The sequence below is a fragment of the Neolamprologus brichardi genome, chromosome 7, assembly GCF_056152115.1.
Source record: "Neolamprologus brichardi isolate AB-2024 chromosome 7, ASM5615211v1, whole genome shotgun sequence".
Lineage (NCBI taxonomy): Eukaryota > Metazoa > Chordata > Actinopteri > Cichliformes > Cichlidae > Neolamprologus > Neolamprologus brichardi.
Window position 1 is genome coordinate 42,599,494 of NC_142110.1, and position 12,259 is coordinate 42,611,752.

At 40.2% G+C, this 12,259-nt stretch overlaps 1 protein-coding gene across 1 annotated transcript in view; it reads right to left on the reverse strand.

Annotated features, from left to right (window-relative positions):
- Positions 1-12,259, reverse strand: part of bcr (BCR activator of RhoGEF and GTPase) — an 83,298-nt gene that overhangs the window by 3,682 nt on the left and 67,357 nt on the right. Inside the window, exons 9-22 of the mRNA XM_006788744.3 lie at positions 10,671-10,792; positions 10,151-10,316; positions 9,790-9,909; positions 8,936-9,011; positions 8,640-8,744; positions 8,214-8,288; positions 7,842-7,939; positions 6,904-7,035; positions 2,796-2,855; positions 2,491-2,600; positions 1,933-2,072; positions 1,457-1,591; positions 1,248-1,353; positions 94-256 (exon numbers count right to left, since the gene is read on the reverse strand). Coding sequence (XP_006788807.2) covers positions 94-256; positions 1,248-1,353; positions 1,457-1,591; positions 1,933-2,072; positions 2,491-2,600; positions 2,796-2,855; positions 6,904-7,035; positions 7,842-7,939; positions 8,214-8,288; positions 8,640-8,744; positions 8,936-9,011; positions 9,790-9,909; positions 10,151-10,316; positions 10,671-10,792 — 1,608 coding nt within the window. The remainder of the gene's footprint in view (positions 1-93; positions 257-1,247; positions 1,354-1,456; positions 1,592-1,932; positions 2,073-2,490; positions 2,601-2,795; positions 2,856-6,903; positions 7,036-7,841; positions 7,940-8,213; positions 8,289-8,639; positions 8,745-8,935; positions 9,012-9,789; positions 9,910-10,150; positions 10,317-10,670; positions 10,793-12,259) is intronic.

Here is a 12,259-nt window from a genome sequence, read left to right on the forward strand (position 1 = left end):
TGAGCAAATTAAAAATATAAGTATCGTAATGAGTCAAGCACCTTTACAGAAAATGGCAGAGGGCAGAGATTGAAGATAAACTGTGTGGCTTACCTGTGCCATCACTTCCAGGGACCAGCTGTCCCCCATGCTGATGGGCTGTGTTGGGTTAGCGGGGATCTTGCTGTCCTTCTCAGCGGGCCTTAGTAAGGTTGGCCCGAACACCGTTGCCAAATTATGGAGGGACATCTTGTTGATACTCTCCTTCTCTGCCACCCTGAGGAGAGGAAGAGTTGAGTAGATTAGTAATAAAGATGCAGAACAAGAGTGATGTTAATGTGCAGGGATGGAGATAGACTGCTCTGAGCGCAAATATGAGCAAGTTGGAGATGCTACAGTAAGTGCGGCAGAAGAGTTTATAGGATAAAACGGGATAACTGTCCACAGACACTCCATCCAAATAATAATCACAAGCTCCTCCACCTCTGACATTCCTTGTCATTTTTTACATATTTTATTTCCTTAACCTTTATTTATACAGGTAGTCCCACTGAGACTTAATGTCTCATTTACAAGAGAGACCCGATAATTAATACCGATAAAAAGATTATGAGTCTGCCCAACAATCCTGATATTCTGTTTATCATTTAAGTTGGCTGTGGAGCGACGTCTGCTAAATATGGCCTCTGCAGTGTGAGGATTTCTCTGTTTTACCTCAATTACAATAACATGTTGTGGTTGTAAATATGCAAACAGGCATGAAACTATCCAAAAACGTTCTCTTGGATATAGTAGTAACAGCCAATTTTTGGGGCTAAATGATTTATGATAACAAAACAATAACATTGTCAACCAATACTGAAAAAGCTTTGACTCTATAAAGACATTAAAAGTAAAAGTAATAAATCTCCAGTTCTATTCAGTACACAGTCAGGCTGTTTGCAGTTGCAAGTGATTTATACCTAACAGTATAAAAGCTACATCAATACAGAAAATCACTGAGGTGAACACTGCATACTACCATAATGATGTTCACATAACACAATAAACTGTCTCAAGTTTAAAACAATATTAACATTTAGATAATGTTTTGGACACAAATGTAAAGAAAATCCATCTGAAAACACACTCGTGAGTGATCGCCACCTAATGCATCAACTATCAAAATTTACGTTCTTGAATTTGGTTTGTCTTTCTTTCTGTGCACATTGGTGTGTGCAGTCATGTCTACTTTCTATGCATGTATTTTTGTGTTTAGTTGTTTATACCTCTTTAAGTGATCCAAAAGGAAAAGGAATGTGACCAGGTTGGGTTCGGGCAGTGACAGCAGCAAGTTCAGCATGCAGCTCTCTTTGGCAACACTATCAGACAGGGCTGCAGAGGAGGGAAGGGAAAGATACTGCTGCTTATACATTTCTTGTAAATAAAGCAGTTCACACTGCGTATGTGTGGGAAAACCTCAAAGTCAGTATCTTACTGATGCCGCCTGCAAAATTGGGATAGAGCTCATCGGTAAAGAGCGGTTCCGGCAGCTCTCTGAAGTACAGCTTCAAGGTCCCAGCGATGGCATTGACATCCATCTCACTCATCATCACTGACACATCTTTGTTATCTGCAGGAGAGACGAGAGCAGCCTGAAACTGGAAGTTTGCCAATCATAACGCTAGGAAACACCTCAGAACAAACTGCCGTGCTTCCTAACTGTTAGCGTCGAATTAAAAGTGCAAAGAAGGATACCCAATTATTCGCTAATACATAAATTGATTCCCCTGTCAATCTGCTCTTGATGTCTTCTTCATGATGTCTTTATATAAGGACAAGTTGGTTTGGATGGCTTTTGTCCCTTAATAAATGATCATTTAAAAATGAAACATGTAAGATTGACAAATATGTAAAAATAAAACCCCCAAAACAAAAGAAGTCATCTGGTATACGGATGGCAGTGATACTTACTGGTGTCAAAGGCAGTCTTCAAGGCCTGAATGTCGGTGGCCACTCCTGACACTCTGTAGATGCCCACCTCCTCCATGCCCCTCCTTTCAATCTCCTCTAGGCACTGCCGGACAATGTAGGGCACCTTGGAGCGCTCTCGTCTGGATGAAAACAAAAAAGGAATCAAAAAAGAGGGTCTGAAATAACATTTGTTACAACTGTATATACAGTATGCTACATCATCTGTCCAGCTGACTTCAGCCATTCACTGGCCTATTCTCTAAAACATGACAGTCTGCCACAGTTTGGGATAAGACTGAGTAACCTGGCACAGGGAATAATACAGATGTGATTATTCTGATTACAGAATAATTACTGTGAGCAGCTGTCCATTCAGCTGGTGAGCTGAATGTTGAGTCGAACATTGTGGGATGTGCATCAAGAAAACTAAAAAGATTAGCACACATTAAAATAATCCAGAAACAAGCCCTAAAATGTCAGAGGAGAACACAAATAGTAATGACCTGAACATTTCACAGTTCTGGTGGGCAAATAGTCGCTCTTCATTTATTTACTCACTTGGTCACTGTGGAGATCTTAACTCCAAACACACCCATGGGTTTCTCCGAGGGCATCCTCTTCAGGCTAAACTCTCTGCTGGTGAACTTCATGGACAGTTTAATCTCAATCTGATAAGAAACAGAACTCAAAGTTAAAAAACAAATCAAACCATTACACAATCTGAATCGACCTGCTTCCCATTTCTCATTAATGCATACTACTATGATCTAAATGTAAAGCTACATTAGAGCTGCTAGTGAGTGTAATACAGGAGGAAAATCTTGTTTATGTTTTGATATCTTTATTTTGTGTGATCCACTCACCCCATTCATGGGAATAACTGTTCTCTGCCAGTCTTTGCCTTGGAGAGTCTGAGGATCAAGCTGAGTTGAGGAAACATGATAAAGAAAAAACCATAAATGCTCACACTGAAGGATACTCATACTGAACATTGAGAAAGTTTCAAATAATGAAGCAACATAAATGCAAGTAATCACCGCAAGTCAAAAATTAAAAGCTCAGGCTTCAGTCTTCTGGATCTGTATGATCTCAGTGAGAGTGGACAGAAGCCCCACCCACCAGCTTTACAAATCTTCTGTTTGTGAATGGCAGCCAACCACTCAAAGGTTGTCTTAAAGGGTTAAAACGGGGTGGGAAACTCCAGGCCTCGAGGGCCGGTGTCCTGCAGGTTTTAGATCCCACCCTGGGTCAACAGACCTGAATCAAATGATTAGTTCATTACCAGGCCTCTGGAGAACTTCAAGACATGTTGAGGAGGTAATTTAGCCATTTAAATCAGGTGTGTTGGATCAAGGACACATCTAAGTCCTGCAGGACACCGGCCCTCGAGGCCTGGAGTTTCCCCACCCTTGGGTTAGAAGCTAAAATGACTCGATTTCAGACAGTGGACGAGCTGCACCGAGGCCCAGATAAAAATATTATTTGGAAATTTGAGTCATGTGAAGATTCAGATAGTACATTCAAACTAAAGACATGTTCCAGGATCCATTGTGCATGTGAAATGAAAGTGCTTAGGATATTTCGAATAGTCTTCTATTAGAAGTGGTAGAAAGTACAATTTTGAGAAATTTTGCTGTACTTCAGTTACGTTCTTCTTCTACTCCACCACCTTTCAAATGGAAACACTGTTCTTTAAAGACCTTTATTTGACACAAATCCTCAATGGTAGATTTTTTATATTTAGAAATTTTCCTCAGATTTTTTCTTAACTATGCAACATTTATTTTGTGATCCTCTGACTGGGCATGAGACAAAGCAGATTGCTCATGTAAAATGCTGCTTAGGCATTGATGGAACATTAACAAACTGATAATATGTCAGGTATAAGGACAGCTTACTGTGAAACTACTACTTTAATAAGCTGATAATATTCATGTACTTAACTAATATTAATTTTGCAGTGCATTTACATGAAACAGTCTATATTATTAAAACTTTTAGATCTAACCGGATCAAAAAAATTATCCGTTTTTTACAATTGAAAGAATAACTTCAGTATTTTGTTTGGAGCCACTGCAGCTTTATACATTATTGATGTTTATTTGCTTTATTATGATGATCTTAAAAAGTCAAGGCTATATTTAAATACTGTTGTCCTACTTACTGTGCTGCTGTGTTATGTCAGAAAAGCAGAGCATAAAGTTATTATTGCATCAACTGTCTTACTCTGCTGTAGCAGAATGTTTTGAAATGTGATTTGCAGACACACTACACCCTTCGCTATATATTTAGAAGCACGATAAACAAATGTAATTTATTCAGAGGTACTATCTCTACATACAACTACACTCAGATCAAAGAGCCATGCCATCCTGGGCAATAAAGGCTGAGTGCGAACAAACACAACTCACAAAACGCAACAAACATGCTCATACACAGTATACGCATGCTGGGTGTGTTTACCTAGTATAAGCCCCATCTGGTTGGCTGCAAAGCTGGATCAAGTTTCTCACAACCGAATCAAACTGAAGAGATTGGAGTGCTCTTTGGTTTGAGCCATTTATCTATAAAGAATTACATTCCACTAAAAAAACAGCAAAGCCATAAGACCGGCATCCTCGTTGGCCTAAAAGCTTTCAGACACACACATGATGCTGTCGTCTCTGACTTTTAGTGGCTTTTTTTTCCAATAATTCGACAATCTGGTCAAGTGAACGATGATAAAAGCTGGAATTTAGCCAGCATTGCAACACGAGGGTAAACAATAGTTGTCACAGCTCATTCAGATGGACAAAGGACTTTACACAATCCATGAATGCAAGGTGTGGATGCGTACGTTTAAAAATCAAACAAGAGGGATGTTTATGGTGTAGAATCAAAGGGAAAGGACTAATGATGCAGTAATAATGGGGGAATTCAGGCTGATGATGTGACAAACTGACACCAAACTTTAGAACTTTAGTGGGCTGAGTGATTTTTACATTCTGGGTTTTTTTCTACTCTCCTTGAGCACTAAAACACTTTATACAGCTTGATTCATTCACCCATTCATACAAGCATTGTTTTGTACAAGTTCTTATTTAGCATTCATACACAATGACACTCCAATGGACACATCGTAGAGCAACTTGGGGTTCAGTACCTTGCCCAAAGATACTTGGGCAGCCAGGCATTGCACCATCAACATTGCGGTTAATAGATGAGCTGCTCTACCTCCTGAGCTACAGTGACCCTTAAGTTTAGGAAAGATTATGGATAAACAAGCAAACAAAAATGGACTGGTACTTATGTAGTGCTTTTCTACTCTAATTGAGCAAACCCAGTCACACACACAATCACACTCATGCTTTTTATAAGCCTCAGCACTTGGTCTAACATTCACACAACATTCACACTAACGCTCAGACGGATGCATCGGGGTTTAGTATCTTTCCCAAGAATACGTCAACTTGCAGACTGGAGAAGCCATGGATTGAGTCACTGATCTTCCCTTATAACATACGTGAAATTATCATAGAAAAAGAAGACTTCATTTTTTTTTACTTTGATTCTAAGATAAAGAACAAACATGCAGGAAAAACTGCACTAGCTAGAATACACACCAAGGACCTGCTCAAGTATACATCCATGTTATATGTACTCTTATTACCCATCTATCAGGTCAATCCTTAAGCACCCATGTTTTGCCTCTTATTTTGCCTCTTATGCTAGATACCAGCCAGTCTGAAAACTAAGCAGTCATTTTTTTTAATCTCAGCATGCACCTGACTGATCAAACACTCAAAAAAGCTGCAGAGTAAAATGTAGATTCAATAAGCCACCGTGACTTTTGCTGAACACAGCAGCAACGTTGCCTTGGATTTGTGAAAATCCTGCTGAGTAACTTTCCAACAGCTCTGCGAGTTTTTTCCTTTTAAAATGACATCATCTGTCAAAATAGGATCGTGTCTGAGGCTTAGAGGAGCCACTAGGTGGAGTATGTGACTGTAAGTCACAGTTTGGAAACTTATCCTAGTGTAGATAGCTTTTTCTATTTTACCAACCAGCATGGATGCAGAACTCCCAGAATAAATACAACTGTCCTCTGTAATGCGTGTGTGTGCATACGGCATGAAACAACATTTACGCAATGTTGCACCAGTGTATTTGTAACAATCATTTAAAAGGTTACAGCTATTATTTTGTTTTTTTTTTTTGGGGGGGGGGGGGGGGGGTTTACTCACTTCAGAGCAAATGAGCTGCTATATACATGAAGGTTAGTGTGTGTGAGTGTTTGTGGTAAACAGAGCAAAAAAAGCTTACAGCAATGTCCAATCATGCTCGTGCACACACGGACGCACACTGAAGCTGACGAAGGAGTAGAAAAAGGGATTGTTTTTGGTAGCAATGGATGAAAGAAGCTCATCTCCTGTTTTTCATGTTTTTTATCTTTGCCTTTGTCTCTGTTAATCTTCTAGGTGACACTTTGCAGTATCCGGTGGGGTGGGGTTGCCTTCGTGATTAAATTCCTGACTACCTAAATCTGCCATCAAACTATGGTCAGTCAGATGGGTTCAGGATAATGGCAATTTTATGGGTCTGGCATTATTATGGAGAGAATACTTTATATTTACTTCCTCTGTGGAGGATGACTTTGCTGCTACTCAGTACCCATTCCCCAGGGTGGTGATAAATATTTGAAACAGCTAAGCCTGGCAGGAAGCAGTGAGCATGTACAGCTTTATACAGCTTTTATTAAACCGCTACAAAGTCACTCCGCTTTTTCTTTTTTTTTTTAAATTACAGTCACCTGCAAGTGCAGACAACTTCACTGAAACCCTTCTTCATCTAGCCAGCCTCTACCTATCCATCACATATTCCTCTAACAAGCTTCACTGATCATATGGTATGCGGCACCTATTGTGGCATAAATGCTTATCAGCAATGAGTCATGGTGGTCACGGCTGAGAAAAGGGTGACGTCATGTCATACCGGGATCTGTCCTTTCCCCATGATGCGGTCTGTACCGTCTCCATCCTCTTTGTTCTGCTTGGTCTTGTTGTAGCTCTTTTCGTAGCAGAGCAGCCTCAGGGTCTGAGAGCCCTCCAGCTCGATTTCAAACTCCTTCAGCGAACAAAGAGAGACAGAAAAAAACAATTGAGGAAAGAATAAATAAAAGCAAAGGGTGGGAAATATTTGAATACAGATAAAGATCATGCAAAAGAGCCATGATAACTTCAGAGACATCACCATGGCATTGCATTTCAATACGACCAACGACAAAACGCAGCTGACCATCACTTCCTGTAATTATGTAAGAGAATGTACTGCATATGTTTTGCACATATTTTTTGAGGCCCACACTACGTTAGTTCACTTAGCTTTTGACCAGATGTGAGTCATCACCAGCAGCTCTTCATTAGTTAGTATTATTTCCACTTTGCTGGGCAAAATCCTCAAAGAGTCATTGGGTCCACTATGGAACACACCCTGTCACACATGAACTGATCCTGTGATTATGTCTCAGAGCTTTTCTTGCTTCACCCAGCTATGCCATTAATGCATTCTTGTTTGTGCACGTGTGCTTGCTTCCATGCATATATGGAGTATGTATGTGTGTTTTGTATATTCTTGCTCGGGCTCTGGATGCTTTGGATTTGTTTAGACATCTTTTAACTGCTCGGAGATGGATGCCTAAATGATTAAAAGACCAGATGTCAGCTACATGAACTATGCTAAGACGGAAATGTGTGCAGGTATGTGTTCCTGAGTTGCACTGATAGATTTGTGCAACTGAGGATTCAATGCAGGCACCAGCTGGTACATGTGGGTGAGCAATCTCTTTATAATGTCACAGAAACAACTACACGTCTACTTCATCAAATCCAGCTTTGAAGGTATGTGTATGTTGAATTGCACACTCTTCTTACCTCATTCCATTTGGGTTCACTGGTATATCGATACACTCTCGTCTTGGCTTTATTTGAAAAGAACCCAAAGGAGTCCACCTCCAATGTGCAGTAGAGATCTGGCAGGGAGGAAACAATTTAATACAATTTACATTTATATGGCAAATCACGTCGTCTTTGTGAATGTATTACATTAGTAAAAGAATGGGCTGAATGTTTGATGCTACCCTAGGAAAATAAATCAAATCAAATTTCTACGAATTTCAGCCCGTGGATCCAATTACACACTCACGATTGAAAGTTTAACCAAAAATAACACTGTTTCCGCTGCTTTTGAACAAATTAAAATTGAATTGAACTGAAAGGTTGCGTAGGTGAAGGTCAGTGACTCACTTAAGCTCTGTTTGAGGCCGGAGGCAGAGTGGATGATTACATTCAGGAACCCGTAGAGACCGGAGGATTCATCCTCTGGAAAAACGGTCAGTGAGCAGACAGTAATAAAAAGTTAGGAGGCACTAGAAAAGCATGCCGATCTCTGCATGTTTTGGAACAGAGTGAGAAAAGGAAGGAAGAGATTGAACAGACGTGCTCTGTATTAAACATCTGGGTTTAAAACCAATCCTCAATTTACCCACAATTATTAATGACTACTTTATTCCTGGGGACATTATGGGAAAGCTCAAGGTTTCCAATAAAAGCACAGACAAACCAAGGCTGTAAATAAAACTGCCTCATAAGCACTCATGAATATCTTTAACTTAAAAGAAGTCTGTAAAAAACACAAAATTATGTTAGACAAAATAAAAACAGTCACTCTACCTTCTTTGTTAATACTAAGTGGAATGTGGTGGACAGTTTGTAGTTTTATACAAGAGCTGGTCAACATCTGCAGCTCCATGGACGTCAGGGAAACTGTTTTAAAACCTTGAGGGGAGACAGTATATTTCGATTTTAAATCACACTGTACTTTAAAAAAACACCACGTGCCATACAGATGTGCAAAAAAATATTGGTTTCATAGCCTCAATCGATTGGTAGTATTTACATAAACATGCCCAAATTTTAGTATCTTGCACTTCAGATGACTGAGCCGGTCCAGCCTGACTGACACTTACACTTCTTCTGCTGATCCTTGATTATTTCCTTCCACTCTGCACGTTCATAGTCAGATGAAATCAGGAAACTGTAGCTCTGAAAAATAAACACATGAGAGGCATTTGAGAAAAACAGATGGTCACAAAATAACAGGAAGACCAACACGATAACTCAATGCACGTTCATGTTCATCCGTTAAGTTTCTCGAACTGTTCAGGAGGAAGGGAAAAATATTTTTAGTGAATGATATCCCCTCAGTTCACATTTTTGAGGGGATAATGGTAGAGAGTGCTGTTTAAGATTTAAGCCCAGATTTTGCCCAGCGACAAAGGCTCTACCATGTGCTTCAAATCATTTTCATATTAAAAACCACTCAGTGACCCCGTATGGTCACTTCCTGAATATCTGGTCACTTCCTGAATATCTGATCACTTGCATGCGTTTCCACATGAGATAAATGTGACCACTTATCTGCATTTTGTAGTGACCTTATAATATAAATCTGAACCACCAAACTGCTACACCATAGCATAACAAAGCCAGCCCCCCTCCTGTCACAGCAGTGACCAAGTCTCACGGTTACTGTTTAATGCATTCACTGTCTATATGTGCAAATATTCACATTCTCTTTAAGCCTGTTGTTATGTACTGACTTTGAGCCAGCATAATTGTACAAGGTGTCATGCAGAAATTGATACACACTCATAAAAAGAAAGTATGCAGTTACAACAGAAGTTAGCAACCCAAAAATTAATATAAATAATTTTAAAAACAACCATTAAAATGAGGAGAAGGAGCAGTGAGGGGAAGCTGATGGGAAAGAGCTGTTGATAAAATAAAAGCAGACGTAGTTTAGGATAGAAAGCATCATTACCTTTCCATTCTTGTTGTAGAATCTGAGGGGTATGCTTGGGGATGTTAACAGGAGCAAAGACTCCTGTTCAGACAGCTTCTTCCGGAGGCGATCAATGACTTTTGAACCCTTGTTTGCTCTCTGGTGGTGAAAATATTTGACTTTACTTGGAAGAGCGTGCAAAACCTATTCAACTGTGAGAAAGAGAGTAACTGCTACATTTGGACTGCTTGAAATACAAAAAAAACAAACAAAAAAGAAATAATCTTGTTTAAGTTTCCAAACAGATATCGGTGAAACTACTGCACATATCCAACTCGAATAAGCATCTACTTCTGAATATCTGCATGCAGAAATCTGGATTAGAGCACATCTACGATACCTTCTCTCTCTGAATCTCGCTGCGGAGGTGTGAGATCTTGACCTTCATGGCGTCCAGCTCTTCATCGGGGACTTGAGGGATGGTAAGTGGCTCAGCCTCCTCGGGGCCCTGGAAGGTCATTTCGCTCAGGGGGATGTACCACTTACAGTCATACTGCTGGTTTTTACTGCAGCAGGAGAAGGACAGGAAATTAAAAGGAGAGTGTTGGTTAAAGGAAAGTAAAAAAAAAGGGGTACATGAAAGACGATGAGCCAGGGATAAATGAAGAAAAATACTTATTATCTGTAAAACAAAAAAAAAAATATCAAGAGGGTCTTTTGGGAAAATATTTCAAATAATAGAGATTATTAAATCTGTGTCAATAACTCTGGTTGTTGTTGTGAAGCTTAGGTCCTGTTCTAACATAGATGGTAACTATTACTAATTTTAGACTTGTTTGTCAGCGTTGCTGCTAATCTGCTGGATGCATGTCAGTGTATCTCATCCCTGAGAATGAGAAAAATAAGCAGATTCTTCTTACCCTCCAATCTGTTTCTTCAGCTTGGCGCAGAGCAGCAGATCGGTGAAGAGGAAGACGTGCCGAAGCTTCCTGGCTCCCTCCACCAGCTCCACCATGAAACTGTCCTTCAGCAGCTGGCGATTCTATGGCAACAAAAGACAACACTCAGGGGGTCAGTAAAAAAGACAGCACTTTTATGTTGATAGCTAAACAGCTCACAAAAAAACAAACAAAAAGAAAAAACAGAGTCACTTGGAGAAACGTGCATCCAAACTGAATTGCTGGCAGTCTAGATAATGGGGAATGGAGGCGGCGGCATTTTAGGGAGCTCAGACCATTTTAAGAGTCACAAGTGTGACTCTTTCACACACTCTTCCACAAGTGTGTGAAAGAGGACACCAGAAGGAAAGGAAGGTGAAGGAGGGAAGGGAGAGAGGAGTTTAGCTTTACAGCATCAAAAATGACAAAAACCTCACCTTTCCCCACCGCCCAAAAGACATTAAAAAAATTATTTTCAAATGCTTGATCTGGCATCATCATCACGAACCATGGGATCACACAGGAAAGGATGAGTAAGGGAGGAAACGAGAGGAGGAAGAGTGATGTTTGTGACATCAGTGACCAGAGCTCTGATCACTGATGTCAGACTATATAATGAGATGTGTAATATCATCATTTGCCAAAAGAGGGCAGTGATGCCCTTTGCTAAGAAGGAGACGGAGGACTGGACATTAAAACAAAAACCGAGAGCAAAGGAAGCTCAAACCACATCTCAAAAGGAAACAATCTGCTTTTAAATGGTCATAACCTTTGTTTTACTTGTGGTTAGAGATTAGATCCAAGTGGTTCACTGTAAAAAGGAGATAATACAATTTGCAAAAAGACAACAATCACTCATTTGTGACACCACTTTTATACTTCTGATTGACTGTACACGTGATCATTTCTACTGAATTGCTTTAAATAGTTTTTTTTCATCTGTTCAAATTTAACTAGTAAAGTTTCAATTTTTCACACGCTTTATTGGATTGTATGGGTTTCCTTTGGGTAACTACCAGAAAAACTGTCCAACCAAAGAATGAGGCTTTAATGCTCATTTTACATCTTCCACTGCAACCAAACCATATTTTTCTTCATGTAATGACCACACCAGCACTTGACTTCCCAAATCCTGTCAGTCTAACAGGAAAACCCTGAAACATGACATCACACTTTCCAGAACCAACGACATGCCTCGTCTTCATCTTTGTGCAGTTTTTCTTCTTTCCCCTCTCCATCACAAATACACAGTTACTGTCACCGCCTGAAAACACTGAAGTGGACATGACGCTAATGAAAGAGAAGTTTATGCGCTTACAAATTCTCACTGGGCATCTGCTAACAAGGAGGAGAATCATGCTGTGTCACTCGATGTTTAAGCCCGAGAGAATCAAAGGAGAATGACCAAGACAGAGAGGGAAAGAGATAATGGGGCATGATTTTAAAAGAAAAGTGGCAGTGGTGGGGGGGGGGGGGGGGGGGGTGAGGATGGGGGGGGGGGGGGGGGGGGCTCTCTGACCCAATAAAAAGGAAAGGTCTGAGAGAGGGAGAGAGGAAGGAAAGGAGAGAAG